This window comes from Carya illinoinensis, chromosome 8, assembly GCF_018687715.1.
Source record: "Carya illinoinensis cultivar Pawnee chromosome 8, C.illinoinensisPawnee_v1, whole genome shotgun sequence".
Taxonomy (NCBI): domain Eukaryota; kingdom Viridiplantae; phylum Streptophyta; class Magnoliopsida; order Fagales; family Juglandaceae; genus Carya; species Carya illinoinensis.
The window spans coordinates 3434086-3449274 of NC_056759.1; the positions used below are offsets into that span (position 1 = coordinate 3434086).

Below are 15189 nucleotides of genomic sequence, written 5' to 3' on the forward strand. Positions count from 1 at the left end.
ACTTGATAAACCAGAAAATTCTAATGAAATTCTTAGTTGTTTACTTAGTTATTAGCTTGAGTAGAAAGTTAACAAATACACACTAATCTCTACTAGTTTAACACATAAAGATGGAGGTTTAAACATAATTGAAAAGTGATTCAAATAGAGGAAGAAATATTGTTAAAACTATAACAGAACTTTTGTAGAAACTGTCGACATGGAACAAAACAAAGCGAAAAATCATCTCACCTCTTCAAGCAGTAGATAGCATGAATTCTGCATGATATTGATCTCCAAAATCATCTAATCCTTGTGTAATGAACTGGTTCTTATTCTTTCGGACAGAGGAAGAAGATGTTTAATCATTGTATCATGATAATGATCTCCAAAATATATAAGTGTGATTTCAAATGTTCTAATCCTAGATCATACCAGTTATGCTACAAAGGGAGATGCAAACCTAGTTCATAAGTAACATAAAAAAGAAGATGCAAACCCAATTCATATAAGATACTGATATATGAAGTTATGAACCCTAAAACTAAGTAAATTCATGTGCTTTAACAAGGTATTTACGATAAGATACGGGCAAGAGTTCCAATCAATCCAGAAAAAAGGCCATTCAAATATATTTTCCCACCACCATGCACAGCTTGTAACCAAAGCACAATATTAAAATTTAAAGACACCCTAGTAAATAATTTGCATCAAAGAAAAAGAACCATGCAAACCACAAATCAAATTAATTATATAAACCCACTCACTTACAAAAAAACAAATATGTAAGTGTGTCGTAGAGATAGCAATAAAAATAATGGCAAGTAGTGGTAGATATAATTACCCCTTTTTAATAATCTTAGTTTATGTATCCTAAAACTACATTGAAATCTAAAAGTAAAATTACCAAGGTAGTCATCATTGATCCCATAAATATAAGTACTACAACAAGATGCTGACCTTGAGATGCCCTCTTTCATGAAAAAACCATTTGTTAAGTTCAGTAAAAAAAACTACTCATTACTCATGTCTATTAAAACTGCAGCTATATCATTAATCTGAAAATAAATGTTAATAAAGTCCTCATTATCAACATGGCTACACATTAGCTACATAATAGCATCTCCAAAAATAATGGAACTAGAAAGATCTCCACTAATGTAATTCAGAATAGGTTAAGAACCTCATCTGCAGCTAATAAATACATATACTTTTTTTTTATAAGTAACGAAGAGAATGAAATAGGCGTTATCCAAGAACACAAGTAAAAATTTGCTTGAAGTTGACTTGGTTATGACTTATAGAAAAAAAGATCAGCGCTTCCAGTTATGAATTTACTTAGTTTTTGGGTTCATAACTTCACAACTACTATGTTAAATGAGGTATCCATTGAAGTTGACTTGGTTAGAAAAAAAAGATATTTGTGAGTTTACCATCAGCGCTTCCAGTTATGAAAAAATTTGCTGAAGAGACAGCAACATGCGTTACCACATCACGGTGCATATAACTCTGATCTCATACCTGCAAAACCAAGGTTCATGCTTGAGACATTCTCTATAGTATCCACAATTTGTTTTGCCTTTTCTAAGCAATATTGCCTCACAAAAGCATTTGTAATGAACAAAAGGTTTTCGAATTGTAAAGAAAAACAGTAGAGTTCAAATTTTAATGGCCAATTCATGGCAATGGTCCAGAAGAAACACAGATAAAAAGCAGAACCAATGCTCAAAAATGTATGGTGACCAAATCAAAATAAGTAATCCAGAAAATAAAACCTCACCCCAATCACATAGAATAAATCCTAAACCCTAAGCTTATGATTCCAAATCAACAAACCCAAAAACCCTACATGTTAGCCGAGGGGAGGGAAAAAATTTCATTTTTTGTTTAAGAAACTCCTCTATCTGGTAAACAAAAGCAGAGGGTTACTTTGTTCTGAGTTGGCTTACGGCATTGAAGGGGAGGCGGTGGAGCATGGAGGTGGCATTGCAGTCGTGTGGAAGGCTGACTTGCGGTGGTGCTTCGCCGTGGAGGAATGCAGCGCGGGGCTTGTACAAGGCGCTTGAGCGAGATCCGTGCAGGGGAGAGCAGATCAACCGTGAGAGAGAGAGGGAGAGCTCGTGGAGGGGCTGGGGACCTTTGGGGGTTGGCTACGCCAATAGCTGGAGGTGGTGCGGCAGCTGAGGACGCGGTGGCACTGGAAACCCGAGAGAGAAAGAACTTCGAGGGTAAAGAGAGAGGGAGGTCTGCGGGAAAGAGAGAGAAGCTGTGAGAAAGAGGCTTGGTTGGGTTGGTTGGCGACAGTGGAGGTGGATTGTGACGGTGGGTGGACGGCGGCATGCAATGGCAGCTACATTGAGGCGTGAAGAGTAGAAATCGAGGGAGGGAAGCAAAACGGCACTGGGGGGAAGAGAGAGAGGGGAGGGAAAAAGTGAGGTGTTTTGACACCGAGAGATTAAAATTGAGTTTTATGACTAAATTTACATCACTTAAAAAATAATCTTATCATGATTTTTTTTATTATTGTAGCAATTTTTCTGTCACAACAAATAAAATATCGTCGGAAAAAATCAATTCGAATATTGTAGCGAATTGTTATCATTGTAAAAAGTAAACAATCGATCAATTTTGAGCTTTGATACAAAAGCTTTAGTACCAAATCAAAATCGTCGGAAATAAAAGTTTTTTACAGTTATTTCTGTTAGACATAAAATTACAGAAAAAAGACATTTTTCTTGTAGGCAGGCCGATAATAATCAGGCTGGCTGGCTAGATAGCTAACTTGTCTGTGTCGCGAAGAAAATGCTTATATAAGGATAAGATTCCATTGCTTGATTGTGATGCAAGGATACTGTGGGTTTGCACTTTAATATTGCGCTATCTAGCTAGCTAGTGGCCGTGTCTCATCATCATCATGACTGTCATCAGAACTAATTAGGATAGACAAAAACCCGTCTGATATTGATGACCATCGACTTCCAATACATGAATTATTATACCTTTTTTAGCGTAAAATATGACGTAAATAAAAATTTTATATATAATTATTTTTATATATTTTTACGCACTTCATTAATCATATTAGATGTATTATTTTTTTAATATAAAATAATTATTTTAATCAATTATATTAATAAAATACATAAAAAATATATAAAAATAATTATATATAACAAAACTCATAATTAATATTCATAACCAAACTCCTTTCAGCTGCAGGCAGTTGTGCTTTAGTTCCAAGAATATAATTAACTACTACAAATCTATCTATATATATATACATACAAGTTACAACCCATTGTTATTTTTTTATGGAGGTAATTAAACCCATGCATAGTCATATTTACCAAATGCTAATGCTTTTCATCAAAACTCCCTGAAATCTAATTAGCCTAATTCAAAGCTAGCTGCAAGGTTTATTCAGTGATGATTTCTGATAATCCACCACCAAAGTCGGTCCGGCCAATATGTCCATGCCTGCCATGACAACATTCCTTCATGTGGCTCTTGCAACACCCGCCAATTTCTCTATTCTCCAAACTGATACAGGCCTGCATAGCCAATTCCATGCAATCCTTGCTATGGCACGGCTTGCAACAATGCCCACTTATTTCTCTCTTCACCAAAGCTGTATGCACATTCTTCGATTCCACGGTATTGTCATTGCATGGCACAATCTCAACGGTGGTGTGAAGTGGTGCATTGTAATCTTTACCGCTCTTATCCAAGTGATCTAGATCATGATCAACCCCTGGAATTTGGTGCCGATCATCATGGTTATAACTAGACACCACCATCTTTCCTTCTTCATTGGCAGTACTCTGGTTCTCAACATGGTTCTTTCCACAATTTTGTGAGTGGCAATGGTCAACATGATTTGTCACTTTTTGTGATCTTCCTTCTAAAGGCATGACGTGGCTGCACAGTTTAGTCTCATGGAGCCCATCACCTTTCCTTCCCATCGAATTTGAGCATTTATCTTCTGTACATGATCCCAAGTTGTGAGGGCGTGAACTACCTTCGTTGTGCATTTTCTGAGACTCCAAACAATGAATGGCCGTATTATTGCTTCCATGATCGCAGTGCTCTTCCTCGTGAATTAAGTCCTCACTGGTTTGACATCCATCAATATTCTGGCTGTTTAAATCCATGCGCTTCTTATTTCCACATGAATTTGAGTTTAAAGGGCGAGACTGACACTTCGCAGCACACATCTTGGAAGGAAGATTTTGAGGCTGAGAAACCATTTTAGCTTTGGTGTCAGTGCAGCAATGGTCGTTGGTATCTTGTTGATGATGGTCATGATGATGAGAAGAGTTGTCATTACTGGCATTGCCTCCATGTTTGTGGGTATGCTGCGCACGGTAACATTTGCTTGATGTCCCTGATCTGGGTTTCCGGGTACCTCGCAAAAGCAGCATACTATTGAGGATGACTAGCAAACATGTCCCAACGTCAGCAAGAACTGCAGCCCAAATAAGTGGATGGCCAGCGAAGGCCAAAGCAAGGATGGCGGACTTCGTAGCCATTGACAAAAAAATGTTCACAACGACTTTCCTGTGAGCTTGTCTTGCCAATTGGATGGCTTCCGGTATCTTTCTAGTGTCGTTCGACATAAGAATCACTTGCCCAGTTTCAGTTGCTAGAGCTGATCCTGAAATCCCCATTGAGATACCGATATCAGCTGTGGCCAATGCAGGGGCGTCATTAACACCATCTCCAATCATTGCTGTCGGTCCTTCTTCTTTAAGTTCTCTGATTATTCTTGCCTTATCTTCAGGAAGAAGTTCTGCATGAACTATTTCTAGAGGATGATCCAGCTGCTCAAAAAAGCACGGTGCATGCCATTATTTATAGCTCTTTTCCATCAAATTTTCAATAAAAAAAGCCTGATTAGCCTAGGCAGATGGCAAACGCATCTATAAAAGTAGATAACATAAATATTTGATGACCTCCTGAATGGAAAAACCGTACGTTCTGCTTTTCAAAGAATCTAAATTTAGTTTATTTTCATTTCTCACAGCATTTGACGGTGTTTCAATTGGATACCACTGCTAAAATTTGTAGGAAAATTTGAGAGGATCGAAGAGGTTGAAAACCCAAATCGATCGGGGTGCATGCCGTATATTGCACTACTGTAATCGAGGAGAGAATTATGGGATTGTGATTGAGAAGGAAATCTGAGGGTTGTGTTCTGTTTCCTTCAAAATTCTTGAAATCATGCCATTTTAAATCCTAATTTGTCTTAATGGTACCTCACTACGAAATGATATAAAAATTTGATCTTTGTCCCAGGAATAAACTTGCCTTTTGGGATTCCGTAAACCCAGAATGACCCTCTGATCAATTACTGTATTAAAACCTCAACAGTTAGTGCGCCTTTTTTTAACCCCAAGGTATAATTCAATGACCGATGCTCGAATCATAATTAATAGATTAATACATGCAATCAGAAAGCGTGGAGTTGTAGCTTCTCTAAAAACAGTAACCATAAAAAATTTAAAAAGAAAAGGAAAAAAAAACAGTAACAGTAGACCCTCTAAAGCTTAGGCGGATGAAGTATATATGGCAACCGGAGAAAATATATATATGCAGATTTATAATTAGAGCTAGAAAGTGCACCTGTTCTTGTACATGCATGGCTGCTGCAAGCCTGTCTCCTGTAAGCATAGCAGTTTTAATGCCCAATAAATTCAGCTCCCTTATTGTCTCCGACACCCCAGATCGACAAGCATCGGAGAGACAAAAAGTTCCAGCTAGGGTCGCTCCAGAGTATACGTACCCAATCGTCTTTCCTTCGTTCATACCACCTTCTAGGGCTGGAACCAGAAAGTTGAATATCGGAGGATCAGAAATGAAATGAATGTTTGGAGACAGATAACACTATATGTCTTTAAAAAGTGTGCAATTTTTGCTCCAAGCTACGAGACCGTCTAGCTTACACTAGTGTACATGAAACTAAGATGTCCAGGCATATAGTTTTGAAGATCACCTGCTGTTCCACACCCAGCTTTCAGAGCTATTTTTTTGTTTCCAATGTAAATATCATCCCCATCAATTTTTCCATGGATGCCTTCTCCGGGAAAATTTTGAAACTCCACCACATTTTCAGGCAGTGGCTGAATCGCAAGTGACCTTGCATGGTCAACGAGTGCAGCTGCCATTGGATGACTGGACTTGCTCTCAATACTCGAAACCCTTCAGGAAGTTGAAATGGTACCAAATTATGTTAATCTCCCACGAGGTAAACATTTCCATTATAAACTGCAGATGCTCAAAATGAAGAATTTGGGCCCAATGAAAATTGAATCAACACAGTGCATTATGTAACTAGCATTCAAAATTAGGCTTATTTAACTTGTTCAGACATGATCAGTTTGGTATTTTAAAATAGAAAGTATAATTTCCTGGGGTTTCTCTAATAGAAACTTTAGATAGTGCTCCTTATAAATCCGTCGGGCTGCTGCCGCCTTTATATTGAATGGTACAGGAAAATTACTAATTCGACTTATAAAAAATGACATCAAATAGTGCTCTTGAATGTTCTGAAAAAGATAAGAGTGGGGGAGGGAAAGAAAGCAGTCAAAATTACCAGTAAAGCAATGTGTTCAAGCTAATATCATCTCGAAGAGACTGAAAGTCAGTCACCACAAATTCACCTCTTGTTATTGTGCCAGTTTTGTCAAATGCCACTATCTTAATTTTGGCAAGAGTTTCAAGATAGTCACCCCCTTTGATTAGAAGACCAGAGGTTGCAGCCTTGGTAAGCGCGCAGAAAGTTGCAACTGGTGTAGACAGGATAAGTGCGCAAGGACAGGCACTTACGAGAACAACCAATGCTAAATGAAACCAATGGTTACGATCTTTTACTTTTAAGGCAGTCGGTACAACAGAAAAACATGTTGACATGATCAGAACCGCTGCAAAAAAGCATTACCAGTTGGTTTCTATTATAAACATGTTCTCTTCATCAAGTTGTTTCTAATTTCTATAATATGAAGTCGACATATATATGGACAGGAAATTTGCTTAACCTGGGGTATAAAACTTGGCACATCTGTCAATGATTCTCTGAGTTCTGGATTTACTATTCTGTGCCTCTTCTACAAGCTTTGCCATTTTGGCCGCCGCACATTCTTCAGCTAGAGCAGAGGTTTTGACGCTAATATAACCTGAAAAGAACCAAAAAAATTAATGATCATGATAATAATAACAGATAAATATAATCATGCAACAGAAAAAAATATAATCATGCAAGAGATCAGAAAAGGGGTTTTGGGTTGTGGGGGGGTGGGTACCATTTAGATTTATGGTACCAGCCCAAACAGTAGAGTCCTGTTGTTTGGAAACAGGGAATGACTCTCCAGTTAGAGCTTTTTCATCGACTTCGCATTGGCCTTCAACAACAATTCCGTCAATGGGAATAACTTCACCGGCCTTAACCGCGAGAACAGTGTTCAACTTCACCTCATCAGCGTCCACCTCTTCTCCTGTTTCAGCTATGACTGCCTTCTGGGGGGCTATGCTCATCAAGGACGACATTACTGCATTCGCCTGAGTACATACATTCAGGAGATTATAAAAAGAGAGAAGTTGTTTTAGTTTGCTGGAAATCTTATGCAAGTTATTAATTATGATATTAGATTCTAAATAAGGACATGGTGGACAGAGATGGAAAAGGGTGACCTTGTGGCTTGCCCTTGACTCGAGCCATTCTGCGATGGTAAAAAGAAAGACAATAGTGCCGGCTTCCAAATAATCTTCCAGAGCGAGTGTCCCTATCACTGTCCAAAAATAAAACCTTTTGAATTAGATAGCATCTTACAACAACAACAAGAAGAAGAACAGCACCAATTAGAAAAAACTGTAACAGATTATTTATCAAGATTAATCAGGCCAATGCATAATGCATGATTTCGATTTCTGTGCATGATATTCTGTTGACTATGTCTGTTAATTCGACGTTGAAGCCCACATCTTCATCCTTTCAGTTAGTTGTCTCTTCGACAATATCGGACCGGTTCCTTCAAGGCATTATGCATTTAATTAATTTCTTAGTTCTCTTTTGTTTTCTGATCTCCATTACCAAATATATCATATGTTCGGTTCTTCGATCCATCTCCTTCGAGATGTTCCCATACATGCGCCGTACGTCTGATCTGGTGACAAACAACAACCATTGTCTACATGTCTTTTTTTTTTTTTTTTAATCATCCCATGCACTCACTTTTGAAGACTAGTCCCGATGACAGCCAGCAATAACACATGATATATATATATATAGATGTGGTTGACATGGATTAATGTAACTTCTCACAACTCATGAGCTAGCATCATCCTCGCTTTATATATGCAATAATAATATCCACGGTTCGCATCGTTCTTTGTTCACATGCATCATGCATGATAATCATATGTTTGCAGTGCTCAGACTCCATAATGATAAACCCTAATTGATAATTTAGATCATTTATTTTACTGTTGAATATTGGTACTGAGATGTACTCTTGACCTGCAGGCTGTACTACTTTTCTATGTTAAGAGCAAAAAAGACTCGGGGCCCGTTTTGAATGTTTGAATACTTGGAAGAATATCATGAAAAAATTTAAATGAAAATATTAAAAAGTAAAAATAAATTTTTAATATAATTTTTATTTTAAAAATTAAAAAAATAATAGGTTTTTTTTTTTGGTATTTTAACTGTTTGAAAGTTTAAAAATTTATAATAATTAAATAAAAGAATAAAAATTTGAAATTCAGAATATTTTATATTCTGAGAATAAAATATTTAAGAATAATTATATCAATGCGAGAATAGATCTTTCTAGCTAGCTATCTGCAGGCCCTGCTGCCCTTGTCGAAAAAGATATGTTTTGTACAGGTTTCAAATAGACAAACCTTGTACAAGTTCCTTGTTAAAAAGGTAGATCTCACCTTAAAAAAATGTAAAAAGGATTATGCTTTATTAGTGGGATCTATTTTTTTACAAATGTGATGCTACACCCACAGAGTCTCCACCGACACCACTAATATTTTTTGAAAAAATCTAGTTACAAGTATAACTGTATAATAATATGTGTATCAATATAATGTGATTGATCAAAAAATAGATTTTATTAAAAATAATACTAATTTAAATTTTGAACATGAAGGAATCAGTATTAGCACACAGATTATTATGCGATTTTACTTGTATATATCAAAACTCGTATTTTTTTTTTATATTTCTCTTTCAAACATTTTTTTGAACTCTTTAAATACTTCAAAAAAATAAAATAAAAATTACGAAGTCATTGAAAAACATTTTACTTAACCACTAAACAAAAAAAAGATACGAAGAACAAAAAGGTAAAAAAATGAAAAACAAAAAAAAAAAAAAGGTTAATAGTGTGTGGTTTTTGATATTTTATCTATAAAGATATGATTTCTCTTTTTATAAAGGGTTGTATGAAACTTTTATATATGTCAGGGAACAAAAGTGCAAAAACTCTTGGTGTACGTGCAAAGCATAATTAATGCCTCCTTTTATAGATGTCAATGAATCTTTACTTACATGGGCCAAGGGAAAGTGGCGGTACTCCGTGTGGGCTCCAGGTAGAATATTGGCGTTCAAAGTCAAAAACGATAAAGTGTGGTGTAGATAATGAAAAAAAATATAGTTATAAGTATAATTGTATATTAATTTGTGTATTAATGTGATGTAATTGATTAAAAAGTAAATTTTATTAAAAATAATATTAATTTAAATTTTAAATATGAATAAATTAGTATTAGTACATAAATTAATGTACAATTACGATTATATGTAGTAAAATCCTTTAAAAATATCTTTACGACCATTACACATTCATGTATTTTATTTATTTTTAAATATTTTTATTTAATAATTAAAAAAAGTGATTATTAATATATTAATATATATTTGCTAAAAAGTCAAACAAATTAAGTTAATTTGCTAAAAAAATGCATTTAAAAAAGATACGTTAAACATGGTTTATCTACATCCCATTTTATTCTCTTTGATGCAATATTATATCATTTTACAATGAGAATTGTTATCATCATAAAGAAATTTTATAAAAATAAATTTATAAATTAATATTTTATAATTAAATTTATTTTACAATTAAAATAATTTTATAATCTAACGTAACGTGATCAGTTTGTGTATTTGTAAATTTTTGTGCGAGATCTTTGCAACTAAAACATTTTTCTTTTACAATAATATGTACATGATAATTATTAGCATATAATTGTATCAATCACTAGCACATTATTGTATTCACGACTTCTCTTTATTTTCTATTTTATAAAGAAAATAAAATTTCTGAAGATTAATTATGCATGTCCTCAGAAATACACGACAAACATATATAAAGCAGTTAATTAATTAATTATAATATTAAAAGAAAAAAAAAGTCAATAATTATTAGGTACGTACCTGCAATCAAAACAAGAATGTTTATGTCAAGCCTAAGATTGCGGATGGCCACCATCCCTTTCAACACAACTGGAAATAAACCAACAGCCACAGCTCCAACAGCCAGCCATTGGAGTGGATGATAAACATATTTCAATAATGATAACAGAAGCAATGAACCACTGGCCACTGCATATGGACTTGGCCATTTTTTCTTGTAATTCTCCTCCCCATATACCCTCACGTTTGCTTCCATCCTTGCTTGGTTTAGAGCTTTAACTGTCATATATAAATATATATATATATATATATATATATATAAATATATATATATATATATTAATTTGATCACTATTCTTAAAAGTAATGTTGTATATATATATACAGTCTTGGAGTGAGCAATTGCCGTGCAGTCGTTTTGAAAAAGAATAAAATATAAGTTATGTATTTATTCACTTTTTTTTAAAATAATTGCACGGCACTTGCACATTGATCATGAGTGTAATTATCATTTTTCTAAAATAAAATAGCTATATATACTGTAAATAAAAGGGCCTATGATTAATTAGTTCAAAAATTGAAAAGAATTATAGCTAGGGGCTGGTTGATCTAATTCTTTGTATATCGAATTATTTAACGTGGAACATAAAGCGTGCCTTTCACCATATATTTTTATTAATTAATTAATTCACTCTCCAAGGTCATATATTATTTTAAAATTTATCATGAGAACGGAAAGTCTTTGATATTATATATATATATATATATATATATATAAAACAGTACTCACGAAATAATATTGTTAAAAGAATATTATAGAGAAAGATAATTTCTAAATATCCGTCAAAAAGTCATAAAAAAGATAATGTTTATTATATATAATATAATGGCTTTTGTAAAGATTATATATCTTTGATATGGCTAATTTAATTTGTAGTTTAAAATTAAAAAGGATAAGTTAAAGCAGCCCCTTTAGCTTTTTGCATATTAACAAAATTGGAGTATCTTTTCATTCATCAAAGTAAAAAGCATATCAATTAATTCCAAGTGGAGCAAAAACTTTCTTATAATTAAGAAATTAAGTTAATTTTTTAAAATTTAAAAAAAAATCCAAACTAATTAAGAAAACCACATATAGATAGATTGAAGCAAAAGTTATATTAATTGAGCATAAAATTTTAATAAAATCATGACTAAGTCATAACTACATAGATTTGATTTATAAGAAAAATTGAAAGATGCATAAAACATTTTGATATAGAACAAGTTTTTTTATATTAATATAATTTATTAATTAAAAGACTTAATTTATTTGTAAGTCTATTTTTCAATAGAAAAATATAATTACAAGCACAATTATGTACTAATTTGTGCACTAATGTGATATGATTAGTCAAAAGGTAAATTTTATTGAAAACAGTATTAATTTAAATTTTAAGTATGAATAAATCAGTATTGGTACACAGATTAGTACACCACTATACTTATATGTAGCAAAACTCTAACTATAATATTAATAGATTTTGAAAAAATGATAGTTGATACAATAAATTAACTTCAAAACTCTTACCAATTTGAAGCTGGGAAATGAGGAGATTGTCATGAACCACGATGACTGTTCTTGATGGCACGATGACCGATACCTCCATGACACCGTCAAGAGGCTTAAGTATGTTCTCAATTAAAGGCACCTCCGACGAGCAGCACAGACCCAACACGTCAAAGTAGCTTTTCTGCAGCCTTTTCTCTGTCATGTTTTTTTCCCGGGAAGCCATAGTTTTCTCTCCGAAGCTCTGCCAACGTAAAGAAAAGTCTCTTTAAATTGATTAAACTGCTAATTCATTAACAGCATATATCACGTATTTTTTTCCTTCTTTCAGGGTTATGAAAATTCAAATTTGCCATTTCTGCGTGTGTGTGGTGTGTGAGAGAGAGATAGAGAGGTGCAAGTTAGAAAAGAAGCAAAGTACGAAAACAATTAAAGCTGGCAACCAAAATCAACAGGGAAAAGAAAAGGGGAAAACTATCTAAGAGCTACCTGTATATACAAGTTCTAGGAAATACAATCTAAAAGATGACCCAGATCGAGAAGAGCTTTTAGAGAAACAGCTACAAAATATAATGGAGATCAGATCATGCTTCTGGGACTGGGAGTAGTAGTACTAGAACTTAAGCGGGGAGCATCACGAAGAAGAGAGGCTCCAGGTTTTAATTAAGTAGAAGAGAAGGCAGGTTAAGAAAGGAATTTACATGATCATGAAAAGTGGTTGAAAATGGCTTTAAATCGGACCGGAAACCGAAATATACTTTGAAGTTTGAAGTTTGAAGTGTAAAGGTGGATTTTCATGCAGGGGATAGATAGTGGCCGTTGTGGACGAGGCCGGGGCAGAGATAATGGAGTCCATATGATCTGAGACCTTATGGAAATCAGTAAAATGCAGCTTGTTGCTTATTATAGAAAAGGCCGGCCAGCACTTTAGCAGGCATATGTTCCGTTGGTGCTAAAGCGTATGGGAATATTATATTTACATTTACTTTTATCTCCATTAGCATGCATGCATGCATGCACTTACTCTTCTTGTATATCTCTATCTGAGTTCATTATTGTCCACATTTTTTCTCTCTTTTGTACTTTTTTTTCTCAATTCATTGGCTTAATTTCACTCTTTACTTTTCTTTTTATTAATATTATTATTGAACTTTGTGTAATATCAAAATATATATACAACATTTTTTGGTTATACGTTATCCAAAAGAGTTTCAGAAAAGAAAATTAAAAACTTCTATTGATTAAGTTATTAATTAATTAAATCCCACGCATGCATGGTCATGATGATCATGATCTACTAGTTTTTTTAATTCTGAGTTGCGGCCACCACGTAATTATTATTTTACACGAAGTTGCTATTGCACTAGTATTTGATTCTCATGAAATTGGCCACTGTACCGCTCGGGACAGTTCTGGTCGGCATTTTAAAATGCTACATGCGTTTTGTGTCTTTATTGAAACAGTAATAAATATAAGATATCATATAAAATCAAGTCAGTTTGTATATTTATTTTTTTAAGGTATATTTGTGGTTGTAGCCCATCTCTTATATATGTAAATAGTTATAGAATTTTATAGAATTTCTTTCAAAGTTAATTCCTAATTAATATTTTGTATCATTTTATTTTAAATAAATGATATTTACAGTCTTATAAGAATGTTCAAACACTGCATATTCTATTTGAAAAAAGTAGATAAATTTAGGATTGACTCATGACATGAAAAATCTATTTTTTTGTTTTAAAGAGAATGCACGGAACTTGTACACCTTTTTTATTTTTTTTCAAAGAAAGTATGCGAAACTTCCACGTTTTAAAATTGTATCTAAGATTACTTTTTAATTTAAGATCAGCTTGACTCAGATCAAGTTAAAGAAAGTCTGCATATTATATATTGACATGCGTTTGTTTGTAAGTTAATTATAAATTGATCAGATGAATAAATTATAACTAGTAGATATTATCCGTACAAAAAAATATCATCCGTTCATTTAATGTGACACATAAAGTACTGATTTTTCGTTGAGCTAATTAAAGTTTTGTGAAAGTAGCCAATGAATTTACAAATATCTGATTGTATTTTCTTTTGCGAAGGTATTTACATATATATTTGCGAAAAAATATATATATTTGTGAAGGTATTTACATCAGAAATATGTCAATTTTCATAAGGATTTCAATTAAAGCCAACTTAATTTCACCATATATAAGACCCAACCTTGAAGACGACGAGACTGGCCGCCGGGGAGCGCGCAGCATATTATATATTCTGCTCATGTTAGCGGCCGGAGAATATTGACCAAAATTAAGTGTCGCGTAGGGTTTAGGGCTCATAAAATTATATATATATTTATATGTGCTCCATTAATGCCTGAATCATTGCTGCATATATATATATATATATTTTTATGGATGTGTATATATATAGACCATGCAGTAAAACATTCGCATATATATACCATTTTTGGTAATTAAGCGTAGGCTGGCCAGGTTCTCATCAGTACTCATGCATCGGATATGCATATGATCAAAAAGGGAAAATGCCTGAATGACGGTGTGAATTAATTGAGAAGATGCATGTCACCGCTCGATCGAGTGATTATTGATACAATCCAATCAATGTTTAATTGTTATTGTAAGATCATCTCAATTGCGGTCATCGTTGTAGAGCATCAAACTCATGTATTAATGCTACAAAAGAGAAGCATGATCATGAAGCCCTTAATTTGAATGGTGATCTAGTCTTGAAACTGGGCGTGCATGGGCGATGTGATGTTTATGGGTGCATGGGTGGAATTCGTATATATGGTGCTCTTTTAAAGTCACAAAAAAATTAATGTCGATATATAAAGAGCGGTACGTAGAAAAACGTTAGTGGGCTAGTGTCAGCAAGCCACATTAATCTTTGCATGCGCATCATTAATACGTGTAGGAAGGGTGCATGCGAAGATGATCATGCAGTATGCATTATTGCATGCCTTACAACAAGAACACAAATATTTATTTGTAATTGATTATTTGTTACAAAAATAATTCTCAGATACGCATATTGGTCGACTCGACGATGATTGTTGCAAACCAAATATAGATTTGATTGGGGGAGTTGGGGCATGGATTGTGATCGAGAGTAGTGGGAGATATTGGGAAGGGCACCATTTTATTTTATTTTGGTTTTTTGGGGGGAGGGGGGGGGAGGGGTGGCTTTCCTTTCGCTGGAAAGTTTCACGTGCATGTTGTCGTTT

The 15189-nt window shown here is 33.9% G+C and overlaps 1 protein-coding gene across 2 annotated transcripts; it reads right to left on the minus strand.

The window, feature by feature from the left end:
* Positions 1 to 3109: 3109 nt before the first annotated feature.
* Positions 3110 to 12833, minus strand: LOC122274320 (putative inactive cadmium/zinc-transporting ATPase HMA3). 2 transcript variants are annotated; one of them, XM_043083358.1, is made up of 10 exons: positions 12438 to 12833; positions 11970 to 12192; positions 10421 to 10678; positions 7666 to 7763; positions 7278 to 7533; positions 7014 to 7151; positions 6572 to 6899; positions 5972 to 6177; positions 5602 to 5798; positions 3110 to 4799 (listed from the first exon to the last, which is right to left on the minus strand). In XM_043083358.1, the coding sequence occupies exons 2-10, from the start codon at positions 12172 to 12174 to the stop codon at positions 3396 to 3398; spliced, it is 3090 nt and encodes a 1029-aa protein (XP_042939292.1). In that variant the 5' UTR covers positions 12175 to 12192; positions 12438 to 12833; the 3' UTR covers positions 3110 to 3395. The 2 variants fall into 2 exon arrangements, with proteins under 2 accessions (XP_042939292.1, XP_042939293.1); XM_043083359.1 differs by lacking the exon at positions 10421 to 10678.
* Between the last annotated feature and the right edge of the window lie 2356 nt (positions 12834 to 15189).

Bases quoted from the DNA above. Each gene is read 5' to 3' on its own strand.
- LOC122274320 (XM_043083358.1), bottom strand. From the start codon at position 12,174: ATGGCTTCCCGGGAAAAAAACATGACAGAGAAAAGGCTGCAGAAAAGC. The intron at 10,679-11,969 runs GTAAGAGTTTTG...TATATATGACAG, and splicing joins CATTTCCCAGCTTCAAATTG to TTAAAGCTCTAAACCAAGCA. The intron at 6,178-6,571 runs GTAATTTTGACT...AACTTCCTGAAG, and splicing joins TTGAACACATTGCTTTACTG to GGTTTCGAGTATTGAGAGCA.